Here is a 27,724-nt window from a genome sequence, read left to right as displayed (position 1 = left end):
AGTAATAATTAAATTGAGAAATGATGTTGGCGGAGGATTCGGTATTGAGCTTCATTGCAAGTCCAAAAACGATGATCTTGGCCTTCAATTGCGCTCTTCTGGTGGAATTTGGGGACTCGGGGAAATGCACTATTTTATTGCATGGTTGATTGGCCTGGAAATTCCCATTATTTGATGCATATATAGAGAGAGAACAGAGATATTGATTGTTAAAAAAAAAAAAAAAAACAAAACAAAAAAACAAAAAAAAAAAAACAAAAAATTGAAAATCCGTCTTATATCAACTTTAAAAGAAATAGTAATTTAATTTAATACTAAATTTAAAAATCAAAAAATTCAAAAAATTGTGGGTTCAAAATTCAACAATTTTACTTCAAAAATTAAAATATATATATATAAACCCAAAAAGAAAGTCATAAAAGAGGCCAAAAGAATTGGACATACATGTAAAAATGAGTGTTAAAAAAAAAAAAAAAACAAAATAACTGGCAATTCAACTTTAATGCATGCGACGTTTGTGAATTGATTGGAGTATCAAGCCAGAGCGTACGTTCATGCCTGTTATTCAATGGAAAAAAATGTTTGCGTTCAATGGAACAGATGATAATATGTTTATATATATATATATATACATATTTTCTCGTTTTAGTTTAATCGAATAATATATTAAGACTTTGGGTCGCTCAATTGCTATGATTTGGTATATAAATTATTTCTATTGGATTAAAAAAAAATTACTGTTCTTACTAAATCATCATGGAATTCCGATTATATATATATATATATATATGTGATCGTCTACTAAAAGTTTGAAAATAAAAAATTAATTATCAACGAAAACAAATACTTAATTATTGGTGAATCTGTTTTTTCTTTCTTTATTTTTATTTATTTAGTAAATTTGCTAAGGAAGAGGGATCAAATTTCAAAAACTGAGACACCTCAAAAGCAAACAGATAATTTATTGCTTTTTAAGAGAGTGTATATATATATATAAAGTTCAGAAATACAGTAATTTTAGTCTCGCAGCAAGAATACCTCAATAGCAAAATCATTGTTTCTCTAGGCAATGATTTAAATTTAAATGTGTACACTGCAGATAATCTTATATATATATATATATAACATTAATTTTGTATATCTGGTACTGATGGCTCTATCTAGTTTGGGTTTAATTTTGAATTTATTATTATTTTTTTATTATATTATTTTTCTGATATTAACCCCCCCCCCCCCCAAAAAAAAAAAAAGAAAAAAAAAACACCATTTTGATGCTTATCGAATACTTTTATATACTTTGGTTTTGGCTGCAATGTTTGACTCACTAATTAATAAGGTGTAACAAATTTCTTATAAGAATCTCATAACAAAATTTCTTATATAACAAATTGCCTTATTTAAGTAGTTTATATATAAATATATAGTTTTGATCTAATGTTGAGCATAGATATAGAAGTATTAAAGGTATTATGCTCGATTAAAGTTTTAGTTTTAATATTAAATCATTAATTAAAATGACACTTTCAATATTTGATATATTAATATATTTCTATTTTATATTTTTATTTTTTTAGTTTTTTCTTACCTAGGAACATAATTCCAATAAATCATTTTAGTAAATAGATGTGTGTGTATATATGGAGTTATAAGCAACTAGCAAGCAGCATGCACACAATTAAGCCAACCCATTTTGTCATTTGCAGATAAAATTAACATGGAGCCCAAAAAATGCCATATCATGGAGAGAGAAGGTATATTAATGGTGATATTTGGAATAACAGGGTTCATGGGTCTCCAAGCAACAAGAATTCGTGGAGGTGCATTATACCACCATTAGCTCATGCCGAGAGCACAGGGCGGCTTTGACAGATTTCGGAGGCGTTGGTGATGGCAAAACTTCAAACACTAAGGTCTTCAACGCCGCAGTCGATCATCTCAGCCAGTTTTCATCCAACGGCGTAGCCGTTCTTCTTGTTCCACCAGGGAAATGGTGGAGCTGGAAGCTTCAATCTCACCAGCCATTTCACCCTCTTCTGCCATAAGGATGCAATCATTCTTGCTTCCCAGGTGCACATATTCAGTCAGTTTTGTATTATGTTGATAGAGTACAGTTTTAGTACTTTTTTTAAATATAAGCTTAAAACAATCCAAAAGCTAATAAAAAAGAAAAAATAGAAACTAATTGAAATATAAATTTAAAATAATCGAAGAGCTAATATAAAAAAATTGATAGTTAAAATAACCTGATTAAAAACTAATTGTACATACACATCACATATATATAACTTAATCACAAATATATAAATATATAACTTTAATTCACACATGTCTAAATTTGAAACTGTATATATATATATATGATTATTGTTTGAAAAATAATGGATTTACCATTAAACTGTTCCATAAAGACATTTAAAAGTACTGTATATGAATGCTCTCAAAAATTAGTTGATAGCTTATATATCATCATGTATATGATATTCATAACCACAAATAATTTGAATGTTGGTGATCACGATGATGAATGGACGGACAGCATGAGTCAGAATGGCCACAAGTAATGGGAGGGGAAAGGATTCCCCCGGCGGAAGGTTATTAAAGTTCTCATTTTTGGAACGAACAGCACCGATGTTGTTACCACTAGTACTTACTAAATTTAATGATCAATATTTTATTAATTTTTTACACCAATAACTTAAGCTTGTTTTTGGCTTAATTAATTCCTTATATACCTTTAATTAATGGTGATCCATTAGGTAATAACGGCACAATTGATGGACAGTGTCAATGGTGGTGGGACAAGTTCCATCAAGAGAAATTGAACGCCACTCGCCCCTATTTGTACACTTGATGTGGATCCATTTTGATGGACAGGTTCATTGGTGGTGGTCAATGGTTTTCAGGTATCGTCTTTCAATTTTATTTAATTTTTTTTTACCCAAAAAAAAAAATGATTTTCCCACTCAAAGAAAACTAAGGGAGTGGGGTTCCTGTTGATGGGCCAGGTGGTTTTGCAGGTTTAAGCCCGTCAGCTCTACGCCAAATTTGGACACTTGACATGAATTTATTTTGTATGATATTAAGATCCATTCGATATAGTTAATGAAAATAAAGATATAATATATAAAGTTTTATATAATAGATATTTTTAAAATAAAGTTATTATTAAAAAGTTAATAAGTATTTGGCTATAAATAAAAAAAGCTGTATTAAATATTTAATAAATTTCTATATGAGTTAAAATAACTGTATTAAATGTTTGTTTAAGTTTCAATATAAACTTTAAAAAAAAATAGCTTTTTAAAAAAAACATAAATTTGGGTTTTTCTAATTTAAAGCTGTTTTTTTAGTCAACAAGTACTTGTTGATTTTTACCAAATATCTTTATTTTTTAATAAAAAAGCTTTTGGCCTTCAACTAAAATTTTTTATTAAAAAAAAAAAAATTCTGTGAAACAGACACTAAGTCCAATATAATCCAACAAAAGAACAAGCTTTGGGACATATCAAATTGCAGACTTATAATTTGTGATTTTTTTTTTTTTAAATTTTTTCGCAAACACCTTAAACCACATGCATATACATTCTTCTAGATAATTTTTTTGATCACAACTTTGGGAGATGAGGGTTTTCAGCGAGATCAAGGTTTCAACATTCTTGCTTATTTTTTTGTTATGATTTCCTTCTTACTTCCTAAAATTAATGATATTAATGCTCTATTTATTGGTACACGTTACTAATTAATGTAACACTTAAATACAACAAACATTAACTACAAAATTATATATAACCCTAGTTTTCTCTAGTCACAAAAGAAATTACAAAAAACCAATTACATGCAAAGCAATATATGTATGATGGGTTTCTACATTAGAAATGGAGCTCCTCTTCTCGTTGTGTTTCTTATCACAACAATGTGCGATAGCTTTGATGCATGGCCCAAATTTTTGACGCCAAGAGTAACACGTGTTCGTATCAACAACAATCTGGGTTTCGGTACGAGTCTTGGGCTTCATTGCAAATCAAAAGACGATGATCTTGGAGAACATGTACTTCCTCCTAATGGAAACTACGAATTCAAATTCCGACCCAATTTATTAGGGACTACACAGTTCTTCTGCAGCATGAAATTCGATGGAAAAACAGAGCATTTTGATATATATATCCAAGACAGAGATCAAAGAACATGCTTCTCATTCTGTGATTGGAGTGTAAATAGGGATGGTGTATGTTTGTTCAGAGGCAGGACCTTAAAATATGACATTTGCTTTCCATGGAACACCTGATACTAATTTCTGTAACTATTCGCTGATTTTATCACCGCGTAGAATAAGGAATTGTATTGTGTACTGAAAATTCCTTCTTTTAATGGGTTTGAAAGTAAATGTCTTTGATCATTGTCTTGGTGTAATATATGATGTTAATTATCCCTTTCTATTGTGTTTATGGGGAAAAAATTATAATTAATAAAAACTTTCATATGTTTCACCAATATTTCTTCCAATTATTTTTGTATTGTCAACTATGATTTTTTTTTCTTTTTCTTAATTTTTTTTTAAAAAAATTCAAATTGAAAATCATTGTTTAAGAAAATAGTAATTTTAAAAAAAATTCAAGAATGCAATATTTCAAACTGTCATTGTGTGGCAAAAGCAGCTGGCTGTTGCTCTATGCAGCTGTTACTAGCTTCAAAAATAATATCTTATTCAAAAAATTTATTAAAAATATTATTAATAATATTTAAATGAATTCATTCATTAGAGGCATTTAAGTAACATTAAACTTAAAAATTTTTATAGATTTTTTTATAAGGGTAGCTTTGTCTTGATGTATTATTTTTCTTTGGTTTGTAAGTTTTTAATATTTTTTTATAATAAATTTTTAATAGTCTCAGGGGGTTTTCTACAATATTAGAAGTTATTTATAAGTGTCAAGTAATTCAAGGAGGATTTGTGTAATTATCGAAAATCTTATAGATTCTCTAGAATTTCTAAAGTTCACACACCTTAATTAGATATGGACAAATTAATTACAAAGCCTACTTGAGTCTGATGCGACAAGTATATATATATATATATATATATAGTTATATGTATAATACGAAATCCAATAATAAACAGCAAGCTTTTGCACACATTAATTAATTGCAGGCTTATATGAAATACTTTTTATGGTTAATTATATTTTCTCTATAAATGTATGTTTCACAACCTTTAAAAAAATAAATAAATAAAAATTGAAAAAGAGAGAGAGAGAGAGAGAGAGAGAGAGAGAGAGAGAGAGAGAGAATTGTATATTTCACTACTTTCTAATTGCAAAATTTTATATTTGTAGTCATAAAACTTATCGAGAGTAAAGACAACATAGTGTTAATCTACAATGTACTATAACTTATAAACACCTTATAGTACGTGCATACATATTGTTGCTTTTATTCACCCCCATATATATATATATATATGTGCATATTCTTGCTTTAATTTTAATTTTTTGTTTCCTTCTTCTTCCTAAACTAATATTAATGCAACTTATTAGCAAACGTTACTAATTACTATACAACTTAAATACAACAAGCATAACCCTTAACTACACAAATCTGTACATATATATATATATATATATATGTATAACCCTGGTTTTCTCTAGTCATAAAGAAATTAAAACTTATTACAAGCCAAACAATATGGGTTTCTACATTAGAAATGCAGCTTCTCTTCTGCTTGTGTTTTTTATCATTACAACCTGCGATGCCAGTTTATGGAAACAGGAAGAATCACATGTTACCATCAACAACAACCTAGGTTTCGATATGAATCTTAGTGTTCATTGTAAATCCAAAGACGATGATCTTGGATTCCATGAACTTCCTCCAAATGGAAAATACGAATTCAAATTCGTACCAAATTGGTGGGGGACTACACAGTTCTTCTGCAGCTTTAAATTTGGTGGACAAAAAAAGAATTTTGATATATATATATACACTAGAGATGATTGCAGATTCTGTGACTGGAGTATAGATATGTTTGGTCCATGTAGGTATAACCGTTGGTCCAAAAAGTATGACATTTGCTATCCATGGAATAAGTGATTTCTGTGATTTTCTTTTTCAATGTTGCTTTGCTATTTTTTTGTTTGGCCAACCAATATATATTCTCTCAATATCTAGAATAATGAGGAATGATACTGAAATTCCTTCTTGTATACGGGTTTGACAAAATGTGTTTGATTATTGTTCTTGGTGTGTAATATGATATGGATTACCCCTCTATGTTGTTTTTTAGGGGGAAAAAAATTATAATTAATAAAATTTGTATGTTTCATCAATTTTTTTTGAATTGTTTGTATTTTCAACTATGTTATTATTATTTTTTTTAATAATTTTTCATATGAAAAATTCAAATTAGAATCATTGTCTTAAAAAAAAAAGTAGTAATTTTATCAACGGTGGAAAATAAAAAAATCAATAATGCAATATTTCAAACTGTCATTATGTGTGGCAAAAGCTGGCAGTTACTCTATGTAGGTTGCAACTGTTACTAGTAGCTACAAGATCTAGATTAAAAATTCCCTGGGTTTCAATTTGTTATTAATGTTATTTCTTTCAGTTTTATTCTTCTTAATATCCTTTTCTTTTTTCAAAAGAAAATATCCTTTTTATCAAAGGAAAATATTATATATATATATATATATATATATACTGAAATTCTCTTAGAATCAATATCCTGAAAGTCCAAGATCCGCATGTATACATACGAGAAAAATGAAGAAAAAAAAGAAAATGCAGAAATAGAGGAAGAAGAAGAAGAAAAATAATGCTTCTGTATTAGATTCTTTTCAGAATGTAATCCATGTATACAATCGAAAGCTTGCTTTAGCTTGTATAGACTTTATTCACACAGCTTAACAGATAACAAATTCAAAAGTACTATTTAGCTGATGTGGCTAACATACTTGTACAACCAAGTAAGCCTACTTTATTTGGTAATAAAAATAAAAAATAAAAAACTGTGTTGCTGACTCACTTACTGACTAAACCAGCTAACTAACTGAATTGGTATAAGTTGCTGACTTGAACAAACTGTGTTGCTGACATGGATTATTTGACTCTTCTCTAATACTAATATGTGCCTTACAAGTGCATCAAACGCATGAAGACGGATGGATAAAAAGAAAAATATATAAAATTCTTTTCTTTTCTTTTTTAAAAATTTAATTAAAAAATGGAAAAAATTTTGAATACGCGATTATTGTATGAGAAAATAATATATATATATACATATATAGTAATTTTAGAAACGCAAATCAGAAATCAATATACAATAACTCAAACAGTCACTGTGGCAAAATATGCAGGTGGCAACTGTTACTAGCTATATACAAGATGTAGATTAAATATCCATAATTAATTCCCTGGGTATGTAATATATATACTTTCGGTTTTATTTTTCTTAATTTGTTGGACATATCATTTTCACGATCATACGAGTCTTAAAATCTTAGAAACAGGCCTGGCCTCTCTAGATTTTCTACATTTAATAAAGTTCAGACACCTTGATTAGATTTGTACAAATTACAGACCCTGCTAAAGTCCGATACAATAAGAATGTATATATATATATATATATATAAGTCAAAATCCAATAATAGATACACCAAGCTTTTGCACACATTAAATTGCAGGGTTATATTAAATAATTTTATGTTTAATTATATTTTCTCTATATATAGATGTATGTTTCACTTTATCTCTTAAACTACAAAACTTTAGTTCACATCCTTTAAAATTAAAATGTTTTTATGGCAAGGGAGGTGCTCCATTTCCTTGTCAATTATTATTAGCGTTCAATTCCTGGGGGGAGCCCTCTGAAAGTTTTATAACTTTTATATGCACACAAACCCATTAATACCAAAATATATATATATATATATATATAAATATCATTTTGATCACAACTTGTTAGTAAATAGAAATTCGAAAATAAATATCATTGTTATAAGTTCTTTGGTCGCAAAATTGATTATGCTTAAAATAATGGTGTTTATATATAGTTTCAGAAAGAAACAATGTTGGTCATAATAGTTTAGAAGCCAGAGAAGACAATCTAATTCACCAAGAAGAATCAATTTAAAATCCTCTAATTGTTTCTGTTAGAGCAACATATTTCCTGGGTGAATCAACAAATACTTTTGCTACTTTTAATCTATATATATTAAATTAACAAAAAAAATTATAAGTCTATATACAAAATACTTTCTAGTTACACAATTGAATTTACATGTCAGTCACAAAACATACCGTGACCAAAGATAGCATGGTCTTTGTAATATACCATTAACACCTTTTATAGTAGATGAATATGCGTTCTTGCTTTTTATTCACCAACATATATATATAGAGAGAGAGGGAGACACGCACACATACATTCATTCTTCTTTTTTTGTTTCCTTTTTCTTTCAAAGATATATTAATGCTCAACTTATCTAGGAAACGTTACTAATTATTATACCACTTAATAAATACAACAAACATAACCTTTAACTACACAAATCTATACATATATATTGACAACCATAGTTTTATCTTTAGTCACAAAGAAATTAAAACTTGTTACGTAGAAAGCAGTATGGGTTTCTACATTAGGATTGCAGCCTCTCTTCTGCTTGTGTTTTTTATCATAACAACGTGCGATGCCGGACTTTTTTCTCAGGAAGAAACACATGTTTACATCCACAATAAGCTGGGTTATGGTTTGAATGTTACTCTTCACTGTAAATCCAAAGATGATGATCTTGGAATCCATGTACTTCCTTCTAATGGAAAATATGAATTCAAATTTGTACCGAATTGGTGGGGGACTACACAGTTCTTCTGCAGCTTTAAATTTGATGGAAAAACAAAGTATTTTGATATATATATCTCAAAAAGAGATGAGAAAAGATGCAGATTCTGTGATTGGCGTATAGACATGGATGGTGCATGTAGGTACAACTATTGGATCAGCATGTATGACATGTGCTACTCATGGAATGAGTGATTTCTGTGATTTTCAATGTTTCTTTGCTATTGATTTTTGTTTGGCAACATATATTCTCTCATTGTGTAGAGTAAGGAATGGTACTGAAATTCCTTCCTATATATGGGTATGAAAATAATGTTTGACTATTGTTATTAGTGTAATATGACATTGATTATCCCTTTCTAAAGTTTTTAGGGGGGAAAAATTATAATTAATAAAAAATTCATGTGTTTCATCACTTTTATTGAATTATTTTTGTATCTTCAATAATGATTGATTTTTTTCTCTCTTTTTTAATCAAAAAATAGAAAAATTCAAACTCAAAATCATTACCAAAGAAAATAGGTAATTTTTTCAGCTACGTCAAATCAAAAATTCAAAGATACACTATCTCAAACTTTCATTGTCTAGCAAAGGCTGGCAGTTAGTGGTTGCAGGTGGCAACTGTTACTAGCTACAACATGTAGATTAAATATCCATAATGAATTCCCTCGGTTTCAATTTGTTCTTGATGTAAGTATGTAACATTCTTTAAGTTTTATTCTTCAGAATTTAAACGTAATATTCTTTCTACAATAGTAGGATTATTAAAATTTTGCAAAGAATTAAAGCCTGAGGACAAAGATCCTTATCACAATTTGGGTTAGCCAAAATTGTGACATGTCAACAAAATTGGACCCAATCGGCTAGATTTTTCCCATGTCATTGTTTTTAAGTTTGAAATAATTATATTAGTTATTAATCAGAGTTAATTTTAGGAACAAGCCTGAGCTGCTAAAAGTTTTTTATATAATCTAAAATTTCTGCATTTAATAAACATTTTCTGTTCACAACCCAAAAAAAAAAAAAGCCTTAGCATGAACCAATAAAATATAATATGTATACATGTGCTAATAGGCTCCTTTAAGCGCTTTTTTTTTGCCCTTCCAAAATACTTTCTAGCCACACAATTTTATATTTTGTCGTAAAACATATCTTAACTAAAGATGACATAGTTTGTAATGTAACTATAAACACCTTATAGTGCTTAGTACATGCCTTGAACTTAAAATTCGGAAATTATTATTAGTCCTAGAAAGATTAAAGTTTTGCTTTTTAGTTTGTTTTTTATAATCCTTAAATAATATTAATGCTCAACTTATTGTTAAACGTTACTAATTAATATACCACTTTAATACAACAAACATAACCTCTAAGTACTACACAAATCTATACGTATATGTATATATTCATATTTGTTTTCCCTATTCAAAAAGAAATTACTAAAACTTATTACATGAAAGCGATATGAGTTTCTACATTAGAAATGCATCTCCTCTTCTGCTTGTGTTGTTTATATTAACAACGTGTGATGCCAGATTTTTGACGCTGATAAAAACACGTGTTCATATCAGCAACAATCTGCGTTTCAACATGAGTCTTAATCTCCACTGTAAATCCAAGGATGATGATCTTGGAATCCATGTACTTCCTCCTAATGGAACATATGAATTCAAATTCGTACCAAATTTATGGGGGACTACACGATTCTTCTGCAGCTTTAAATTTGATGGAAAAACAAAGCATATTGATATATATATACAAAGCAGAGATGAAATAAGATGCATCAAATTCTGTGATTGGAGTATAAATATGAATGGTGCATGTATGTTCAACTATTGGGACAACCAATATGACATTTGCTATCCATGGAAAAATTGATTAATTAAAATATTTCTGTGATTTTCACTGAATTAATTAATGTTGCTGAATTGATTCCTTCTGATGTGGGTTTGAAATTAAGTGTTTGATTATTGGTGTAATATCCCTTTCCATTGTTTTCAGGGACAAGGAAAATTACAATTAATAAAACTTCGTATGTGTAACCAAGTTCAGTGGAATTTTTTTTGTATTTTCAACCATGATAGATGCCTTTTTTTTTTTCCTTTAGTTTTTCATCCAAGAACGGAAATATTCAAACTCAGGATTGTTGCCTTAAAATGTTGCCTTAAAAAAAATAGTAAAAAAACAAAAAAAAAAAAATTTGCCAACTGTGGCAAACCAAAAATCAAGAAAGGGACATTTCAAACTGTACGCATTTTTTGTGGCAAAGGCTGGTAGTTACTCTATGCAGGGCAACTGTTACTTGGTACAAGATGTACATGAGGTATCCAAAATTAATTCCCTGGCTTCCAATTTTGTTATTAATGTTATAGTCTTTCGTTTTATTCTTCTGAATTATTTCTAATATCCTTTTTACAATCATAGAAGCATTAACATTTTAGAAACAACCCTAAGCTGGTAAAAGTTTTTTATATTCTCTGTAATATTTTGCATTTAACAAACATTTTCAATTAACAACCCAAAAAAAAAAAAAGGGCATAGAAAGAGACAATAATTATTAAATATATATATATATAGAGTTCTTCTACAGTCAAGACCGTCCGAATAGAGTTACATATGAATCCGTGAAAAGCAGATGCTACACGAAAAAAAAAAAAATATTGATTTTTCTTTCGGGATAAAAGGAGACGCTACATAAAAAAAAAATGTTGGCTTTTCTGAAAAATATCGATTTTGCATCGGCTTTGCTTCTGGTCCGTACGCAAATTTATTCGAACGGTTCTGATCATAGAATCACCATATATATATATATATATATACAGTCTGTTTATGGTGCGGACGGTTCTCATGCGAACCACAGTATTAGTGACGGTTTTTCATATTATTGGTGACGATTTTCTAAAAAACCGTTGTTAATACTATGAAAACTGTCACTAATACTATGATCCTCATACGGACCGTCCTCACCATAAAATTTCCGTATATATATATATATACATACATACATAAATTTTATTGGATCCACATACTGTGCTAATAAGCGCCTTTAAGTGCATGAAAGCTTGATATTGGTAGCATATAAACACATGAAGGTGGATGTGGATCTTTGATAAAATTTTGAAAAAGAGAAAGACTACAGGCATTATGGTTAATTGAATTTTAGTATTATTTATTTTGGTAAAATTGCACATTGAACTCACAAGTTCTAATTGATTTACATTAGATCCTCAATTTATAATTTGATTAGGTTTATATTATATCCTTAATTTTCAAATTGATATATAGCAAAAGGTTTAAAAATTGACTCTTTTTTTTTTTAAATTTATAAACAATATAAGAAAAAAAATAATTAATTGATTAATAAGAAAACTAGTCAAGAAGTATGACATTTGCGATCTCCATGGAATAAGTGATTAATTTCTGTGATTTTCAAACTTGCTTAGCTATTTTTTGTTTAAATGGCAACAAATATTGTCTTACTGTCTAGAATAAAGAAACGGTACTGAATTTTCTTTCTGTTATGGGTTTGAAAACGAGTGTTTGGTTGTTCTTGGTTAAATATTAGTATTTTCCATTTGATAACGTATATGATGGATTACATGTATTTTGACTGGCCAATCACATTATCGTCGACATGCCTGCATACGACAACAAGCCATATTTTTCTTAATTACTTCTTGTGTTTATCATGATCATAACCTGCCATGCAAGACTTAGATTTCTGAAGGAAAAATATCCTGATCTCATGGCCAACATTAATCTTTTAACTGTCAATCCAGGGACAATGATCTTAGAAACCAACTAGTGCCTCCTAATGGCAGCTGTGAAAATTTCATTTTTTGGGACCAAATTTCTTGGAGATCGAAGAGTTGGTCAGCCACAACGGAATTGGAAGTTGCATCACGCATGCGGTGAGATCCATTTTATAGCAAACATTAATTAGTTGCATTTAATGTTTTTATTATTATTTTATATGAATAATATAATATATAAAATATAGTGTATAAAAATAATAAATTCTTTAATAACAACTAATTAAATTAATATCTATAAAACTTATAGTTTACATTACTTATAGATTACATTAATATTCATTATCAATTATGATTAATAGTGCTATTCTTCTTTTGACACATACAACTAGTTCCAAATGCATATGCCAGAGATCGACTATGTTATGCATAGAATTTGACTGTCAATTAATATCAACAAGCATGAGATTTGCTATACCTGAAAGAGCAAATTCATTTCAATTGCTTGATTACCCCAAAAAAAATAAAAAAAATAAAAAAAAAGAAAAAGAAAAAAGAAATTCAATCGCTTTTAAGCTGTTTGCTTTGATGGAAATAAGGAATCCTATTGGAACAAGTACGTTTTGTTCTGTTCTACACTTATTTTCATGAAAAAAGATACAAAGTTTTTTTACATTTTTTTATTGTTTCTGAGTTATCATTAATGTTCACTTTTTAAAAACGAAAAAAAAAAGTTCATTATTAGTTTTTTATTGCTAAGCATGACACTTTTTCTCTTTTTTAGTTTTTTTTTTATTTTTTATTTTTTTATTTTATATATGAGAACATACAAAAGCAAAAAAAAAATATTATATATATTTATACGTCACTTTATATTTAAGTATTTAATAAATTAAAGTATGATCTTTAATATAATTATATTCTAATGATCATATAAATAAATATATATATATATTTTTTGCGAACATCATATAAACATGTTACTACACTCACTTTTGGGGGAAAAAAATAGTATGTAACATAAAACCATAGGTTTTCCCCAAAAAAAAAAAAAAAACAAAGGTGCAAATATAATTTACAAGAAAGAAAGAGAGAGAAAATAGTAAAGAAAAAAACAAAGGAAGAAGAAGAAAGAAAGAGCATATAAAAAATAATAAAAAAGACGAGAGAAGTTCTGACACTAACAATGAATGTTAATTTCAACAGCTGTCCCCAAAAAAATTAAAAAAAAAAAAGAGAGAAGAAAGAGAGATTTAAAAAAGCAACTGAGCAGAGACACAGACAGGAGAACCGAAAGAAGAATAAGAGCAAATGCAAAGCAAAGTCTCAAAACTAACAATTTCTATTTCTCAGAGTTAAATCATCAAACACCTTGTCTTTATTCTTCATTCTTCAATCGTCTTTCCCCAAAACACATTTTTTTTTTTTTTTTAGTCTCTGTGAAAGAAATGCAAAATCCACACTCACCATCTCCACAGCCATCCACTCCTTTCTTCTCCTCATCCACTTTCAAAGACCCCAAGGCCACGCTCTCCATCATCTTAGCCATCTCTCTCATCTTCTTCCTCGCCCTCTCTTCCTCTCCCTTCACTTCTTCTTCTTCTTCTTCTTCTTCTCAGCGTTCTCGACCGGACCCTTTTCTCTTCCCGACACGTCAGACCCACCTCATCATCTTCCAAGGCAACAACCCATTAGATCCCCCCCCTCCTTCCATTGCCTACCTCATTTCTGGTTCCAGTGGCGATTCGGGTCGGATCCTCCGTCTGCTTTTCGCTGTGTACCATCCCAGAAACCAATACCTTCTTCATCTCGATCGGTCCGCCTCACAGACCGACCGTGAAGGTCTCGCTCTCAAGGTTCAATCTATTCCCATTTTCAAAGCTGCCCAGAATGTCAATGTTCTTGGGAAAGCCGATTTTGTGTATTCGAAAGGGTCGTCTTCCATTTCTTTCACGCTTCACGGTGCCTCTGTGCTTCTCCGAATGTCGAACAATTGGGATTGGTTTATCAGCCTGAATGCTGGTGATTACCCACTCGTTACGCAAGATGGTATGCCTAAATTCTTTATCTTCGAGAAAAGTAAAAAAATTAAAAATAAAAATTTTGATATAAATTATGTTTTTTTTTTTTTTTAATTAGATTTCTGATGATGGGTTTTTGATGGGTTTTCCAGATCTTCTTCATATTTTGTCATACTTGCCCAAAGATCTCAATTTTGCGAATCATTCAAGCTACATTGGCTGGAGAGAGTATGATGCTTTTAGCTTTGAATTCTTAAATTTTGAATTCAATTTTTTGTTGGGTTGTTAGGAAATTGTGAAAATATCCTGAAGTTTAGATCTTTTTTTCTTTTTTCTTTTTTCTTTTTTCTTTTTTTCTTTCTTTTTTTTTTTTTTTTTTTTTTTGGATGAGCCAGGTCTAGGAAGTTGAAACCCATAATTGTCGACCCTGGACTTTATCTTTCAGAAAGAACAGATATGTTTTATGCAACTCAAAAGAGGGATTTGCCTAATGCTTACCGGTTGTTCACAGGTTTGTTTTATGATTAATCTGAATGGGTCTTTGAATGCTCTCAGTTCAAATAATTCTTGGATAGAAAATGGATATATCTTATACGACCAAAAGGGAATGGATATTTATTATGTTTGCATATTTGGGTAAATGTCAAACTTCTTTGAGCTATTTTAAGGCAATTAAGTGGGTTATATGTTTGCATATATCGAGATAAGACTGGTTGGGGCAGTTGATGGACAAAGAAACTTAATCTGGAACATTTTTCATATTACTTTCCTGGGGAATTTATCATCCTCTACCAGTATATTTTCCACCCTGCTTCTGCCTCTTAGAACACTACATTTCCAAAGATAGTTTTCCCTTGTATTCTCACTTTTTTCCCTAGTCTCTTAGTCCATATTGAGAGTTGGTAACTGTCTTTACTTCATAGAAATGTCCTGAGCCCCAAATTACATGAAAATGTTTATATACTTTCATCAGCTCACTTGCTTTTTGTGCTGTCTTTACTACACCCTCTCTAGTCTATTCCTTTGGTCAACCCTTTTATTCTTGTTTTCTCATGCCTACCTCCAATGAGGCAATGACCATCTTCCTCCGATGCAGTAATGATACTCTTACATACATAGATATACACCAAAAGGAACTACATGCGTACATTTACCTTCAGCAGAAAGTGTTCTCTGCCACTTTCAAGCTATGTTGCACAGAGTCCATGCACGTCCAAGCCTTAGATTTAATTGTTTCCTAAAGTTACTTTGGGTATTTGGAGTGTTTGGTCGGTCAAATGAAAATGACACATAAGAAGCATTTTTTGTTTGCATGTCAAAAATGAAAATTCATAAACAGAGTCTTAGCTGCATGCATACCTGTAAGATGTTGATCAAGTGAATAATTTCATTATAACTAATTCATAAGTGTCAAACTAATGCTTCGGATCATTGTCTTTGCAGGTTCATCTTTTTCTATTTTAAGTCGAAACTTTGTTGAGTTCTGCATCCTGGGTACAGATAACCTTCCAAGGATTCTAATGATGTATTTCTCCAATACACCTTCATCCCTTTCCAATTACTTCCCTACCATTCTATGTAATTCCCGTCAGTTCAACAGAACTATCATAAACCATAACTTACGCTATGCCGAATTTGCCTCACCCTCTAATGAGGAGCCCCGTCCACTCGGTTCCAAAGATTTTGATGCTATAATTCAGAGTGGGGCAGCCTTTGCCTCTCGATTCCAGTCAAATGATCCCTTACTTGACCGCATAGACAAAGAAATTTTAAGTCGCACTCATGGAAATGTGGTGCCTGGTGGATGGTGCTTAGGAGAGCCTGGAAATGATACATGCTCAGTATGGGGAGATGCTGATGTTTTAAGACCTGGTCCAGGAGCAAGAAGACTTGAAAAATTTATTGTTGGACTGCTTTCAAATGGTACCTTCCAATCCAATCGATGTATATTTGAATGATCAAGGTTTACGATGCACAGAACACACAGAACCCTTATCCCCAGAAAATATATATTATGTAAAGAGAATGATTTTCTTCATGTTGCCCTTTCACCATTGGAAAGGTTTGGGACAATACAACTGTGTTGTTTCCGATTCTTATAGGAACACTAGATTCTTTTTAGCCCAGTTGTCTAGAGGTTGTTAGTAAAAGGGTATTAGAAACCATTGTGCAAATGAATTTATCAAAAGTTTCTTTTGTAAAAGATATTTCCATGAAATACAGCATGTTATTTTGTTAGAACATGTGTTTACTCTCCATTTTGTAAGTTTTTCCAGACATAGAATTTGTGTCATGGTGTTCTCCGAAGAAGGAAATTTAAGTTGAGTTCCAAACAGGCATGCTTAGTAGTTAACAGGACCTGATTTACTTGACAGATTTATCTTTCGATTTGCTTTTCGTAGTCAATGCAAGTAAAGCAGCTAGCTTAAGTTTAATGGCTCCATGAAACTGCTTTGATGGATGATAATGGATGAATATGTAGAATCTCTGGTTGATTTATCTTACTCTCTTTTTCAACTATTGGTTTTGCTCTCAAAAAAGTAAAAGGGAAAAAAAAAAAAAAATGCTTGGCCCTCTTTAGGAAGCATTAAGCATTTGTCAATGCTCTTAGAAATATATAGAATGGTTTCTCAAATTCAAATTATGCTCGAGTAAACAACAATAATGGTAAATACCCCAGATGGTAATCAATTTGGACTTGAATCTACCTTCCAAAGCATTGTATGGGCCACTTCACTATCGATAAACTCGTCAAAAACCCTTTGTGGTTGTCAAAGTTACTGCCTTTGAGAGTGCGATGCGTAAACAAAAGCCATGTTGCATTCCTTTTTTCCAATGAAGACTTTTGTCTCTCCATTAAAATCCAGTACAAACTTTCACGAAAAGACGATCTCCAGCCATGATTATAAGGCTTATTGGTGACAAAATCTGGTCATTAATTGATAAAATAAATAGAAAAATGAAAGTAAAAATAGAAAAACCATCTTCAGTTTAAATATGAACTATTGAACACTTCAATAGAGACCCTGTAATTTTACCTTTTACCACAATTTTTTTTTAAAAAAAAAATTAATTAGGCTTACATATTCACTATTCAGACATATTTTTGGGTACATAGTTAAAAAACACCGGCCGCAACTAATAAGAAACCCATAGATTTGGGTTTCCCCAAAAAAAATCCTCATTATGAAAAACTTGAATCTAAATGGTCTGAGTTTTCTGCTATTATCTTATACATTAGCTTACATATTACAGAAAACATAATTTCCTAGTGATACTTTGAGCCATGTCAAATAATGACAATGCCTGCTTTCCAACAAAGCTCCACTATAGTAGCAGATTTACTTTTCTCCTCTAAACTCTTTCATAATTTTCCTGTGAGGTCTCAAGGTGCAGCTGTATTTCGACCTCCATTGCACCCAGATTTCTCTCCCATAAGATATTAGATTTTCATCTTCCTAAAAAACTCCAAAGAATGTTGCTACTGCAAAAACTAGAAATAGAACACCACCCAAGTAGCCGACCTGATTGAAGACAAGAGTGAGTCTCATAAAAAATCAAAATGGAAGTTACAAATATTGACTATGCCGAGGAATATTTCTTTGCTCTTACCAGTTTTTCAGAAATGTAGTTGGCAAGAAATGCACCTCCTAGAATTGCAAGTGTTGTAGCGATTAGGTGTCCCACTATGGCTCCACTTGCGACACCCCATGGAGACTATAGAGAAGAGGAAATTACGATTGAAATACCAGGAAAAACACATGGAGGAAAATTTCAGGATGTGAATCGAGAAGTATACAAAATCCTACCTGGGCAGCACCAAGAGCAATTGTTGCAAGCATTGAGCGGTCTCCCCATTCCTAGAAACAAATACAATATGAAGAAACTGTAATATATATTGAAAGGAAAAAACATTGATTTCAAGCTTCAAATATATATCAAACTGTTCATCATTAAATAAGAAGAGCTGCCTATGTGAACTCCTGCCTATAAACCAAACTTGTGACAAAACTGACAAAATGTTGCAGCAGACAAAAAAATTATGCTTACAGCAAAGAAAACAAGGCTGAATGACTTCCAGATAATTTCCAGTGGATTCGAGATTTGTTTTGATGCCTGAGGAATTTAAAAGAGAAAGGCATTAGTATTTCTAAAATGGGTTCGGAAACATCACCAGAAAGTCAAAAGCTGTCTGCAAAACATCATTTACAATAATATTTTGAACCATGCATATGCATCAATTAATATGGTAAAGATGCATCGTGCACAACTAAACCTCTTCAGCTTGGTCAGAAGAATTAATTTGTCTATGAATAAATCCTTAGTGAAAAGGAATGGTTTCGAATTATAATCTACCTTTTCTTTCACAAGCTCCTCAGCTTCGGCATATTCATCAAGTTCAGGGCTGCCCTTATCACTGCTCTTAACCACATTTGATGGAAGGTCCCATGCGTCTTTTATTGATTTGATGCCAAAAACGAGTAGAAGAGTTATAGCTGCATACTCTCCAATTGGCAAAGCTGTTAAGATGACCACAAAAAGCAATTTGGTCATTTTCATCAAAAGGAAAACCATTTGAATCCCAAAGATTCTATGCAAAACAGCCCCGAATTATCCAGAGTGAGCAAGACAGTCCAACATATGAGGGTGTCACTGGAAATTTGAAAGACCATAATTCTTTGTTGATAATGGAAATTAGGTTGATATTATAAGGTAGTATTCATACTCTACAAGAAGAATTATCTAACTTATCACCTTGGTCAATGTAATATTTTGACATACACAATAACTCTAGAGAAGGGGCTTCTTAATTGTCCGAGTTAACAAGACATCCAATTCATAAGATCAAAATGACATCTGCAACATTTGCTCTTTTGTACAAGATCTAATAAACATAATCAATTGGAACTACCAAACTAATTAAAAAGACCACAAGAAAGGATTATTTTTTGGGAATGTTCATTAAGAGAAGAGACTCTATATAGAGACTATGCAGTTTCATATTTGCCACCACTGAATTCCTATCAAAGTGATGTGCAAATCAGTTATGGAGTTGAAAGATTCCAAGAAGTTTATCTTACTTGTCTGGAATTGAGCGGGCACTGAATGAAATATGCGCCCTATGACAACTGAGAGGATAGTCATAAGTGAAAGAGCACCCATTGAACCCAATAAAACCTGCTCAATGATTCAAAAACTTGTGAGAGCAAGTAAATTCTTAAAATAAAACATTTTTTTTTATATACATTAAAATTTCCACTGTTATCAATTGAGGGTGCATAAATCTTCCTATAAATAGAAATAATGACATTTTCCCTAAGAAACTTCATATTAGGAAGGGTAACTGGATTTATGTATGTAGCTTCCAATATTCTACTTGGAGGGTATTACCCCTAATAATATAACTTAGTCAAATTATCATAAACTTCTCAAGGCAACTAAAAAGATACTCCATTCATATATTACATCATTGTACGTCATGACTAAGTAATTTTCCTTTTATATTAATTTTATCTCTTTGTAAAATTCCTGATTGTGCATTTTGAAAGTCTCCACATGATTTCCTGTCCCAGACTAGTCATCACACTGAACTTTATAATATTTTTCAAGCATAGGTAGATTTCAATGGAAATCAAGATTGATGTATCTCAATGCTAACCGCCAATTTTTTATAGATTACATCCACAGGATATAGTTTAAAACTTCTTATAACTTTTTTAAGTATTTCTTACCTGGACATCAAAGATTACTTCTGTCACTTCTTCAACTACATTCCATCAGTCTTAATTAACCAACTAATTTTCAATTATGATGGTAATTTGATGTTCATCACTCTTCTTGTATGTCAACAACCCAATGAACAGATACCCTATTCTAATTATCTCCAGAGTCTTAATGGTCTACTTGGCCTCTAGCATTAACTTTCAATTTATGGTTTCCAATAGCCACTCATGCTATTCCTTTGTGTAAGAGAATATTATGTCAGAAAGAAAGGGGGAAGGAGAGGTATAGATAATTTAGCATTCTATTATTGGAAGATATCTAGTTTTCTCTATTCCTATATCCAAATTTACTATAGATAAAGTTACAGGAAGAAATATGGGTAACTTGTTCAGAAAGAGAAACAAAAAAGACATGAATGTATGTGTGAAGAATGTGCAAAAATAATTCAAAGCTGAACACATTCAGTATGCACGTGCAGAGGAAGAGAGGAAGCGAACTAAATGGAAAGGTTGGGAGAAATCATACCAGTCCTTTTTCATATTGCATAGCCAGGAGTGCAGCAATAAAGAATGTCTGTCAACAGATAAAACGTTTTATACATGACGTCCATTTCGAATTCTAAAAACATAGCATTTAAAGAAACTGTGTAATCCTAAGAAAGACAAGAATAATAGAAGGTTCTCACTTCCCAGGTTCCATAGTTTAAAAACCATCATAATAGCATTGCGTCCAATCAGAAAAAAGATAGAAATTACACAAACACTTTACAGGGCAAACAAGATGTCACATTCAATAAACAAATAGCACATTCTTACACAGCGATAAACCAATTTTTTGTTAATAGATTTGATGATTCAACATCTAATTTGGAATAGTTAACAAATAGGTCCAGTGATTATGACCAAATTCTATCCCAAATAATATAAAGATAATTTAACATAATCTGCAAATGGTTACATTAAGAATACAAGTAGTTACCTACCAGAAAAGGTAACTACTGACAACTTTTTAAACTAGTTTCCCAATAACACGAGTTTAGAAAGAAAAGACTTGTTTACTTACCTTGTCCCCGATCTCAGAAACAAATATCAATGTGAATGCAGCCGTGAAGCCTGATTTTGCAATTGCTGCTAAAACAGCTGAAGGTCCTCCTTTCACAAAGGCAATAAGCAAAAACACTAAAGCGCTCCCAAATAGAACAAGAGCAATAGAGAGAGGATAAGGTATCCGTTCTGGCCGCTTCTGACTGGCATACCAGTAAAGATTCATAAATAAGACAGCAATTTCAAAATAAACATTCATTAGAGATGAGGTATTTGTGTCATTAGAGATAACGTATAAGGTATTTGTCTGCAGGCGGTACTCATACTAGCTTGACCATCCAGCCACTAAGTTACTATGTATTGGAAAATAAAGAAATGGTATGGAAAGCGAACTGGTATTGTTTATATTGTAAGCATTCAAAAACATTAAAGTCTAGAATGATTAAGACTTTTAGTAAAGATCACAATGGCAACTAAATTACACCAAGCACTGCATTCTAGAATAGATGTTCAATTTTGCTGCCATTCCACTTACAGAAGTAATAACAATAGCATCTCAAATTTTTAAAGCATTGTTCCTCTAGCATTTGCATTTGCGATAATTGAATTATTACAGTGTAACTTACATTTCAGGTGAACCGCCATTCGAGGAAGCATTTTCAAAAATTTTCTGCTTCTCGTTCTCGTCTCTTCCTTCATAGCCCCCAGATCCAATGCTAACATTAGATGATGCTTGTACTCGGACCGTTCCATACCTTGAAATTTCTCTACATCTTACTACAATTAAGTTAGACAAAGATTAACAAAACCCAAATTTGCTAAGACTCCAACTGAATAAGAAATGAAGCATATTTTTTTTTAAATACAATTAAACCTCAACAATTACCTAAAACACCTAAATGCCTATGAACTCTATATGCATCTAATCGAGATACCAAAAATGGCGCAAAAACCAACTTCAATATAAAAATTAAGCTTTCTGCGAACTAAAAATCGCAAATTATCCATACCCACGTAGCTCAATTTCAACCTTAACAAACTAAGCAATTTTTAAAATATAAAATCAGCATAAGAAATCATAAATCTAATCAGTTATTAAAAAATAAAATAAAATAAAAAATCCCTGATTGAAATCTAATAGGAAAGTGGAAGTAGAGGAACTTACATGAGGGTGAGATTCTTCTACTTTTAGTTCTGGAGAGTATAGTAGAATAGCATGGTAAAGTATCTACCAGAGCCAACAAAGGAAGCTTCTTTCTTGAAACAAATGGCATATGAAGAACCAACCCTTGCATTTTTTTTTTTTTTTTTCACAATTTCATCTCCTTCCACTTAAAGATTACAAACCCAAGTGCAAGTTTTTCTCTTTTTATTTTTTTAATTTTTTTTAATTTTTTTAATTAAAAATTGGAGTTGCACTGAGAAACGGATTTCCCCAGTTGAGGCGACCAAGCAAGGAAGCTCTTCTTCGTTGTTTCTGAGTGTGTCAGGGACCGCCACGTGTGCAAAGGGGGAGAGATAAAATAGGATGCTTTGACTCTTCTAGCACGACGTCGTTTCTATGACTCCCTTTGAAACTCTCCCTCCATTAGTCTCATTGAGTTGTAAAACTTTTTTTTTCCCCAAAAAAAAACAAAAAAAAAAAAAGGAAAATTCAATATACTTCAATATTTCATAAGAAAATATTTATTATTATAATTCGGAACGTACTCCCGCAGAATAAAAAAATAGACGTCTCAAAATAGCTTAGAAGTTATAAACTATTTTTAAAAAGACATAAATGAGTGTTTTAAGGATTAAAAATCACATAAAATAAAATAAAAATAAAATTGCACAAATTTTATAATTTCTATTGGGATTTGGGTGTGAGTGAAGGTTCGATCTCTAAAATCTTTACCAAAGAATGTGGACAATAAACAGAAGACATAAAGTTCCGTGTGGACTTAAAGTGATGTTTAAAGAACCACTTAATTGGTATTTTTTCAAAAATAATTAAATAGATGATTTTTTATAACAAAATTATTAAAAATAATTTTAATTTTTTCCAAACATTATAGGAAATTTTTTTTATCCTTCTCTGCAGCATTTTTAGACTTTCAAAAATTATTTCCAAACAGATTTGAAATTAGGCCGCTGCTCAACCTATATCTCGTGTTTATTATATCGAGTACATAATTGCTTGAAATCCAGCATAGTTTCTCTTTCTACATAACTTGGTTGTGACTCAATCTTTCTTTCCATCGGCTTCCTTTCCTGCCTAGGCTACTGAAAACTTTCCCCACCTCGGCTGAGATCCACTTTTGCCCTAAGGTGTGCTAGCTTAGAAATATCAGCTGTAACTACATTAACTCCAACCTTTAGAAATGGATTGTTGTCTACACCTATGACGTTTTTTCCTAATTTGTTCGAAAACTTCAAAGTTCCCTTTTCCAATCAGCGTTTAGAAGGCATTTATGAAGGATACGAGTCGTAAAATGGGATTAGGTACCCTGCCATTTGTAATACAACTTCTTTTTTGATCTCTTATCGATGAAATTACATGTCTTTCAGGCAACTAGATCACCTTGTCAACTAACAAGTGATCAAAAATCCAATTGGCCTTCATAATGTCAAAAGAATATATCATCTCTAAGTGAATTGAGGAATCTTTTGAATCTTCTGTGGCCTAACTAAAGCTTTGCAAACTTGAGGCTTAGTAGCCACCGCCTTGACCAAGTCCACCTCAATTGCTTCTCTATCATTCACTTGCTCTTTAGATTCAACAAAATGGATCGTTGCATTAGGGTTTCTATAATCAGTACCCTTGGAAGAATTCTTTCTCTAATACTTTTCTCTCAAAATTTCTTCAAACCTTGTTGCATGGGAAACAAGCTTAAATAAGCTTCTAAACTCCATGCCTTCGAACTTCTTCTTCAACTTGCAATTTAAACCACTTTGGACCAATTTAACAAATTCAGGTTTTGGAATATCTAGGTGACATATGTTAACATGTGTTATGAAATTCTCAACTGACTTTCCCTTTCTCAGGTATAGGTGAGATAGGTTGGCCATGGACATTTCAGGCTCAATTCTATGAAGTTGTTCATGGAACTTTTGTTCTATCTCATACCAAGTTTGGATACAATTTGGTGGCAAATTAATGACCAGGTGAATGTTGGACCAATATGAGAATGAGCAAACAACTTCATCTTCATTATGTCATTTGTTGTAGGTTCTCCCAATTGCATAATAAAGCGGCCAATGCTCTCATCATTGACTAATTCTCTTCTCCTAAGAAAAGGAAAAAGCCAGAAGGTTTGAAGTTCCTCAGATACTTCAATCTATCAATGTTGTCCGGATAAGACTTCCAATAGATAGGTCGGCCAATAAGTCTATATGCAAGACCAATAGCTTAATGAATCATTCTAATAATAGTTTTATGATCAATGTCAGGGCCATTGTTGCTTTGTTGATTTCTCAAACCTTTGGTACGGGTGAGGATCAAATGCAGTGTAGTTCCTCCAATGTTCACCTTGATGTTTTACCTAGTGATGTTGGTACTGTTGATCATTATTACCGTTCTCCACTTATCAATATTATATCTTGTAACTTGCATTAGATTTCTTGACTAGGAGGCATATAAGGCAAATTGATCATATCAACAGGAATAACGAAAGGAGCAAGCAAAGTAGGAGGCAAAACAACAAGTATATTATTTGATCAGGTGCATTGTTCAGTAGTAATTTATGCAACAGCTATAGGTAAGTAGTAGGTACAATAGCTAGTATAACAGCATTTGTATTAATTCACGGGCTCCTGGATCAGCCAATCTGCATGCAGTTGATGCAATTTGATTTGCCTAGAATTGTGCTTGAAACATGTTCATCATTTGTTGCATAGATTCAATCAATGTCCTTTGGATCACTAAAGCCATCTCCCTGTTGAAATTTGCTTGGAATTTAGTAAGTCTGGCAAAAGATTTTTTCTGGGATTCAGCAAGCTCCTAGATAGCAACTTGCATTGATGTTTTGGTATCAGAAGTCTAAACAACTTCTTTGCCCGAGACCAACTTGTGACAGCCCAGACCATCCGCATGAGATATTGTCCTCTTTGGACCTGGGAAATCCTCTTACAATCCATCTCTTAAGGTTTTAAAAGGTCTCTCAAGGAAAATGTATCTACACCCATTTATATGGAGTGTTTCGTTCCCCTTTCCAACCAATGTGAGACTTCACAATCCTACCCCTTGGGGCCCAGCGTCCTCGCTGGCACACTGATCCGGATCCGGCTCTGATACCATCTGTGATAGCCCAGACCACCCACATGAGATGTTGTCCTCTTTGGACGTAGAGAATCCTCTTACAACCCAGCCCTCAAGGTTTTAAAAAGTCTCTCGAGGAAAATGTATCCATATCCATTTATATGGAGTGTTTCGTTTTCCTTTCCAATCGATGTGGGACTTCACAAACTTATAGCTAGCGCTCCTTTCAGAAGGATCAGAATTGCTTTTCTTTGATGTTTTTATTGTGTCCACCATCTTGCCAAAAAGATTTCTATGGTCCCGCTGGACTTGCCAAAAAATATGTTATAATATTTAAGCCTCTGTATTGTACAAATGTGCCACTTTAAATCCAAAATATCAAATTGAGGAAAAATAAAAATTGAATAAAATAATTAACAATCAGACAATTGAATTAGAAACCGAAAAACAATAAAACATTATAATTATAATGGATTCTAATGCCTTAAATAACAGGACCTTAATATAAAATTGAAAAAAAATCTTAATGGCAAAAATGAAATAAACACAATATGAACCTTGACTATAAAATAAAGGGATCAAAATGACAATGAAATAAACAAACTTAAATTTGGATCTTGAAGAACTAAGCTAAAGACTTGAAGAATTGAAGAACAAAATGAGAAAACTTATGCAAAGAATTTCCATTGAAATTTTTAGGTGGCGCCAAAATTAAGCTTGAACCCCCTTAATATAGACACCAAAAGAAGCTTATAGATAGGTGATAGACCTGACCAAATAAATCACATATTGATAAAAATTTCAAAATATAAATAAAATTGTATTTATCCAAAATTTTCATCCTTTTTAACCAATAGAAATACCAATATATCCATATTTATCTTACGTCAAACATTTCCTTTTCTTAATGCATTTCTTGTAGATAAATACCATCAAATATCCTCCCATATATATTAGAATAAGTTCTAATAAATCTATCAAAATATATATAAACAAAATATATAAACATTAAAATAAACATTAAATAATATATGTGTATATTATCTCAAACAAAAAAATAAATATATGAACAAAATATATAAATATTAAGATAAACATTAAATAATATTTATTTATATTATCTCACAAAAACAATAATATATGAAGCAGGGTACTTAGCAGGCAAATAATACGCCTCTTCTAAAAGGAAAAATCTCTAATAGATTTTTTCAATTCTTTTAATAGCACCCAAAATAAGGTTGGTGATGTAATATATTTTAGCTATATACTCCGCATATAAAGTTTGAGAGAAATCAAAGGGACAGAAAAAGATGTATATAGTATAAATATCAGTTATCATTTAAAAAAAAAAAAGAGTATAAATATCAGCAATTCATAAAAAAGTGCCAACATTAGTATGTTACAACCAACAAGTTTAAATATTAGTATATTTGAGCAAAAAGTATATATATATATATATATATATATATGGGAAAAAAAGAGAGGTGGTTTTTTAGAGTCATGGGTGTGTCACTATTTCTGGTTTTTTTTTTTTTTTTTTTTTTTTTTTTTTTTTTTTTTGTCTTTTTGGGTACATAGTCATGGGTATACTAATCCCTAGCTATGCCATCCATCATCAGCAATCAACTAGGTTTTTGTTTCATTGATAGAACGAGAACACTAGTTTTATTTTCAGTTCCATATAACAAACACTATACTCCCATTACAAAACACTCACAAAAGTGATGAGTCGCTCATAAATTTTCTTGATTTGCAATCTGAATATTTATTTTACCTGCTACTATTCCTTGCAATATCAACTTCTTCTATGCTCTCTTTGTCTATAGCTAGCTGCCAAACCAATCGCATCCATCATGATTCAATTATATATAAATATACATCATTTAAATATCTATATACATCTCTTTCCTTACATCATTTATATTTCTATATATCTTTTCTTTCTGATTGCATGTATTACCATTGCCATGGATTTTCATGAATTTGGTTTATGACCGTTATAAATGAACAGCAGCAAAATTTATATATTTAGCAAAGAAAAAAATAAAAAAAGAAAAAAAAGAGAAAACAAGCAAATTAGTACTTTTTATTTTTTCACATCATTG

At 31.2% G+C, this 27,724-nt stretch overlaps 2 protein-coding genes across 2 annotated transcripts; one reads left to right on the top strand and one right to left on the bottom strand.

Annotated features, from left to right (window-relative positions):
- Positions 1-13,768: 13,768 nt before the first annotated feature.
- Positions 13,769-16,853, top strand: LOC125423421 (beta-glucuronosyltransferase GlcAT14B). The gene is made up of 4 exons (XM_048477493.2): positions 13,769-14,640; positions 14,765-14,840; positions 15,008-15,123; positions 16,056-16,853. The coding sequence occupies exons 1-4, from the start codon at positions 13,782-13,784 to the stop codon at positions 16,568-16,570; spliced, it is 1,566 nt and encodes a 521-aa protein (XP_048333450.2). The 5' UTR covers positions 13,769-13,781; the 3' UTR covers positions 16,571-16,853.
- An 898-nt stretch (positions 16,854-17,751) lies between these two features.
- On the bottom strand, positions 17,752-22,865 carry LOC125423422 (protein PAM71-homolog, chloroplastic). The gene is made up of 10 exons (XM_016015859.4): positions 22,545-22,865; positions 22,006-22,156; positions 21,399-21,582; positions 20,862-20,909; positions 19,694-19,790; positions 18,969-19,132; positions 18,663-18,728; positions 18,422-18,472; positions 18,225-18,329; positions 17,752-18,136 (listed from the first exon to the last, which is right to left on the bottom strand). The coding sequence occupies exons 1-10, from the start codon at positions 22,672-22,674 to the stop codon at positions 18,071-18,073; spliced, it is 1,062 nt and encodes a 353-aa protein (XP_015871345.3). The 5' UTR covers positions 22,675-22,865; the 3' UTR covers positions 17,752-18,070.
- Positions 22,866-27,724: the final 4,859 nt, after the last annotated feature.

This window comes from Ziziphus jujuba, chromosome 3 (assembly GCF_031755915.1).
Source record: "Ziziphus jujuba cultivar Dongzao chromosome 3, ASM3175591v1".
Classification (NCBI taxonomy): domain Eukaryota; kingdom Viridiplantae; phylum Streptophyta; class Magnoliopsida; order Rosales; family Rhamnaceae; genus Ziziphus; species Ziziphus jujuba.
The sequence above is the reverse complement of the archived record's forward strand: the minus strand, read 5'-3'. Positions and strand labels throughout refer to the sequence as shown.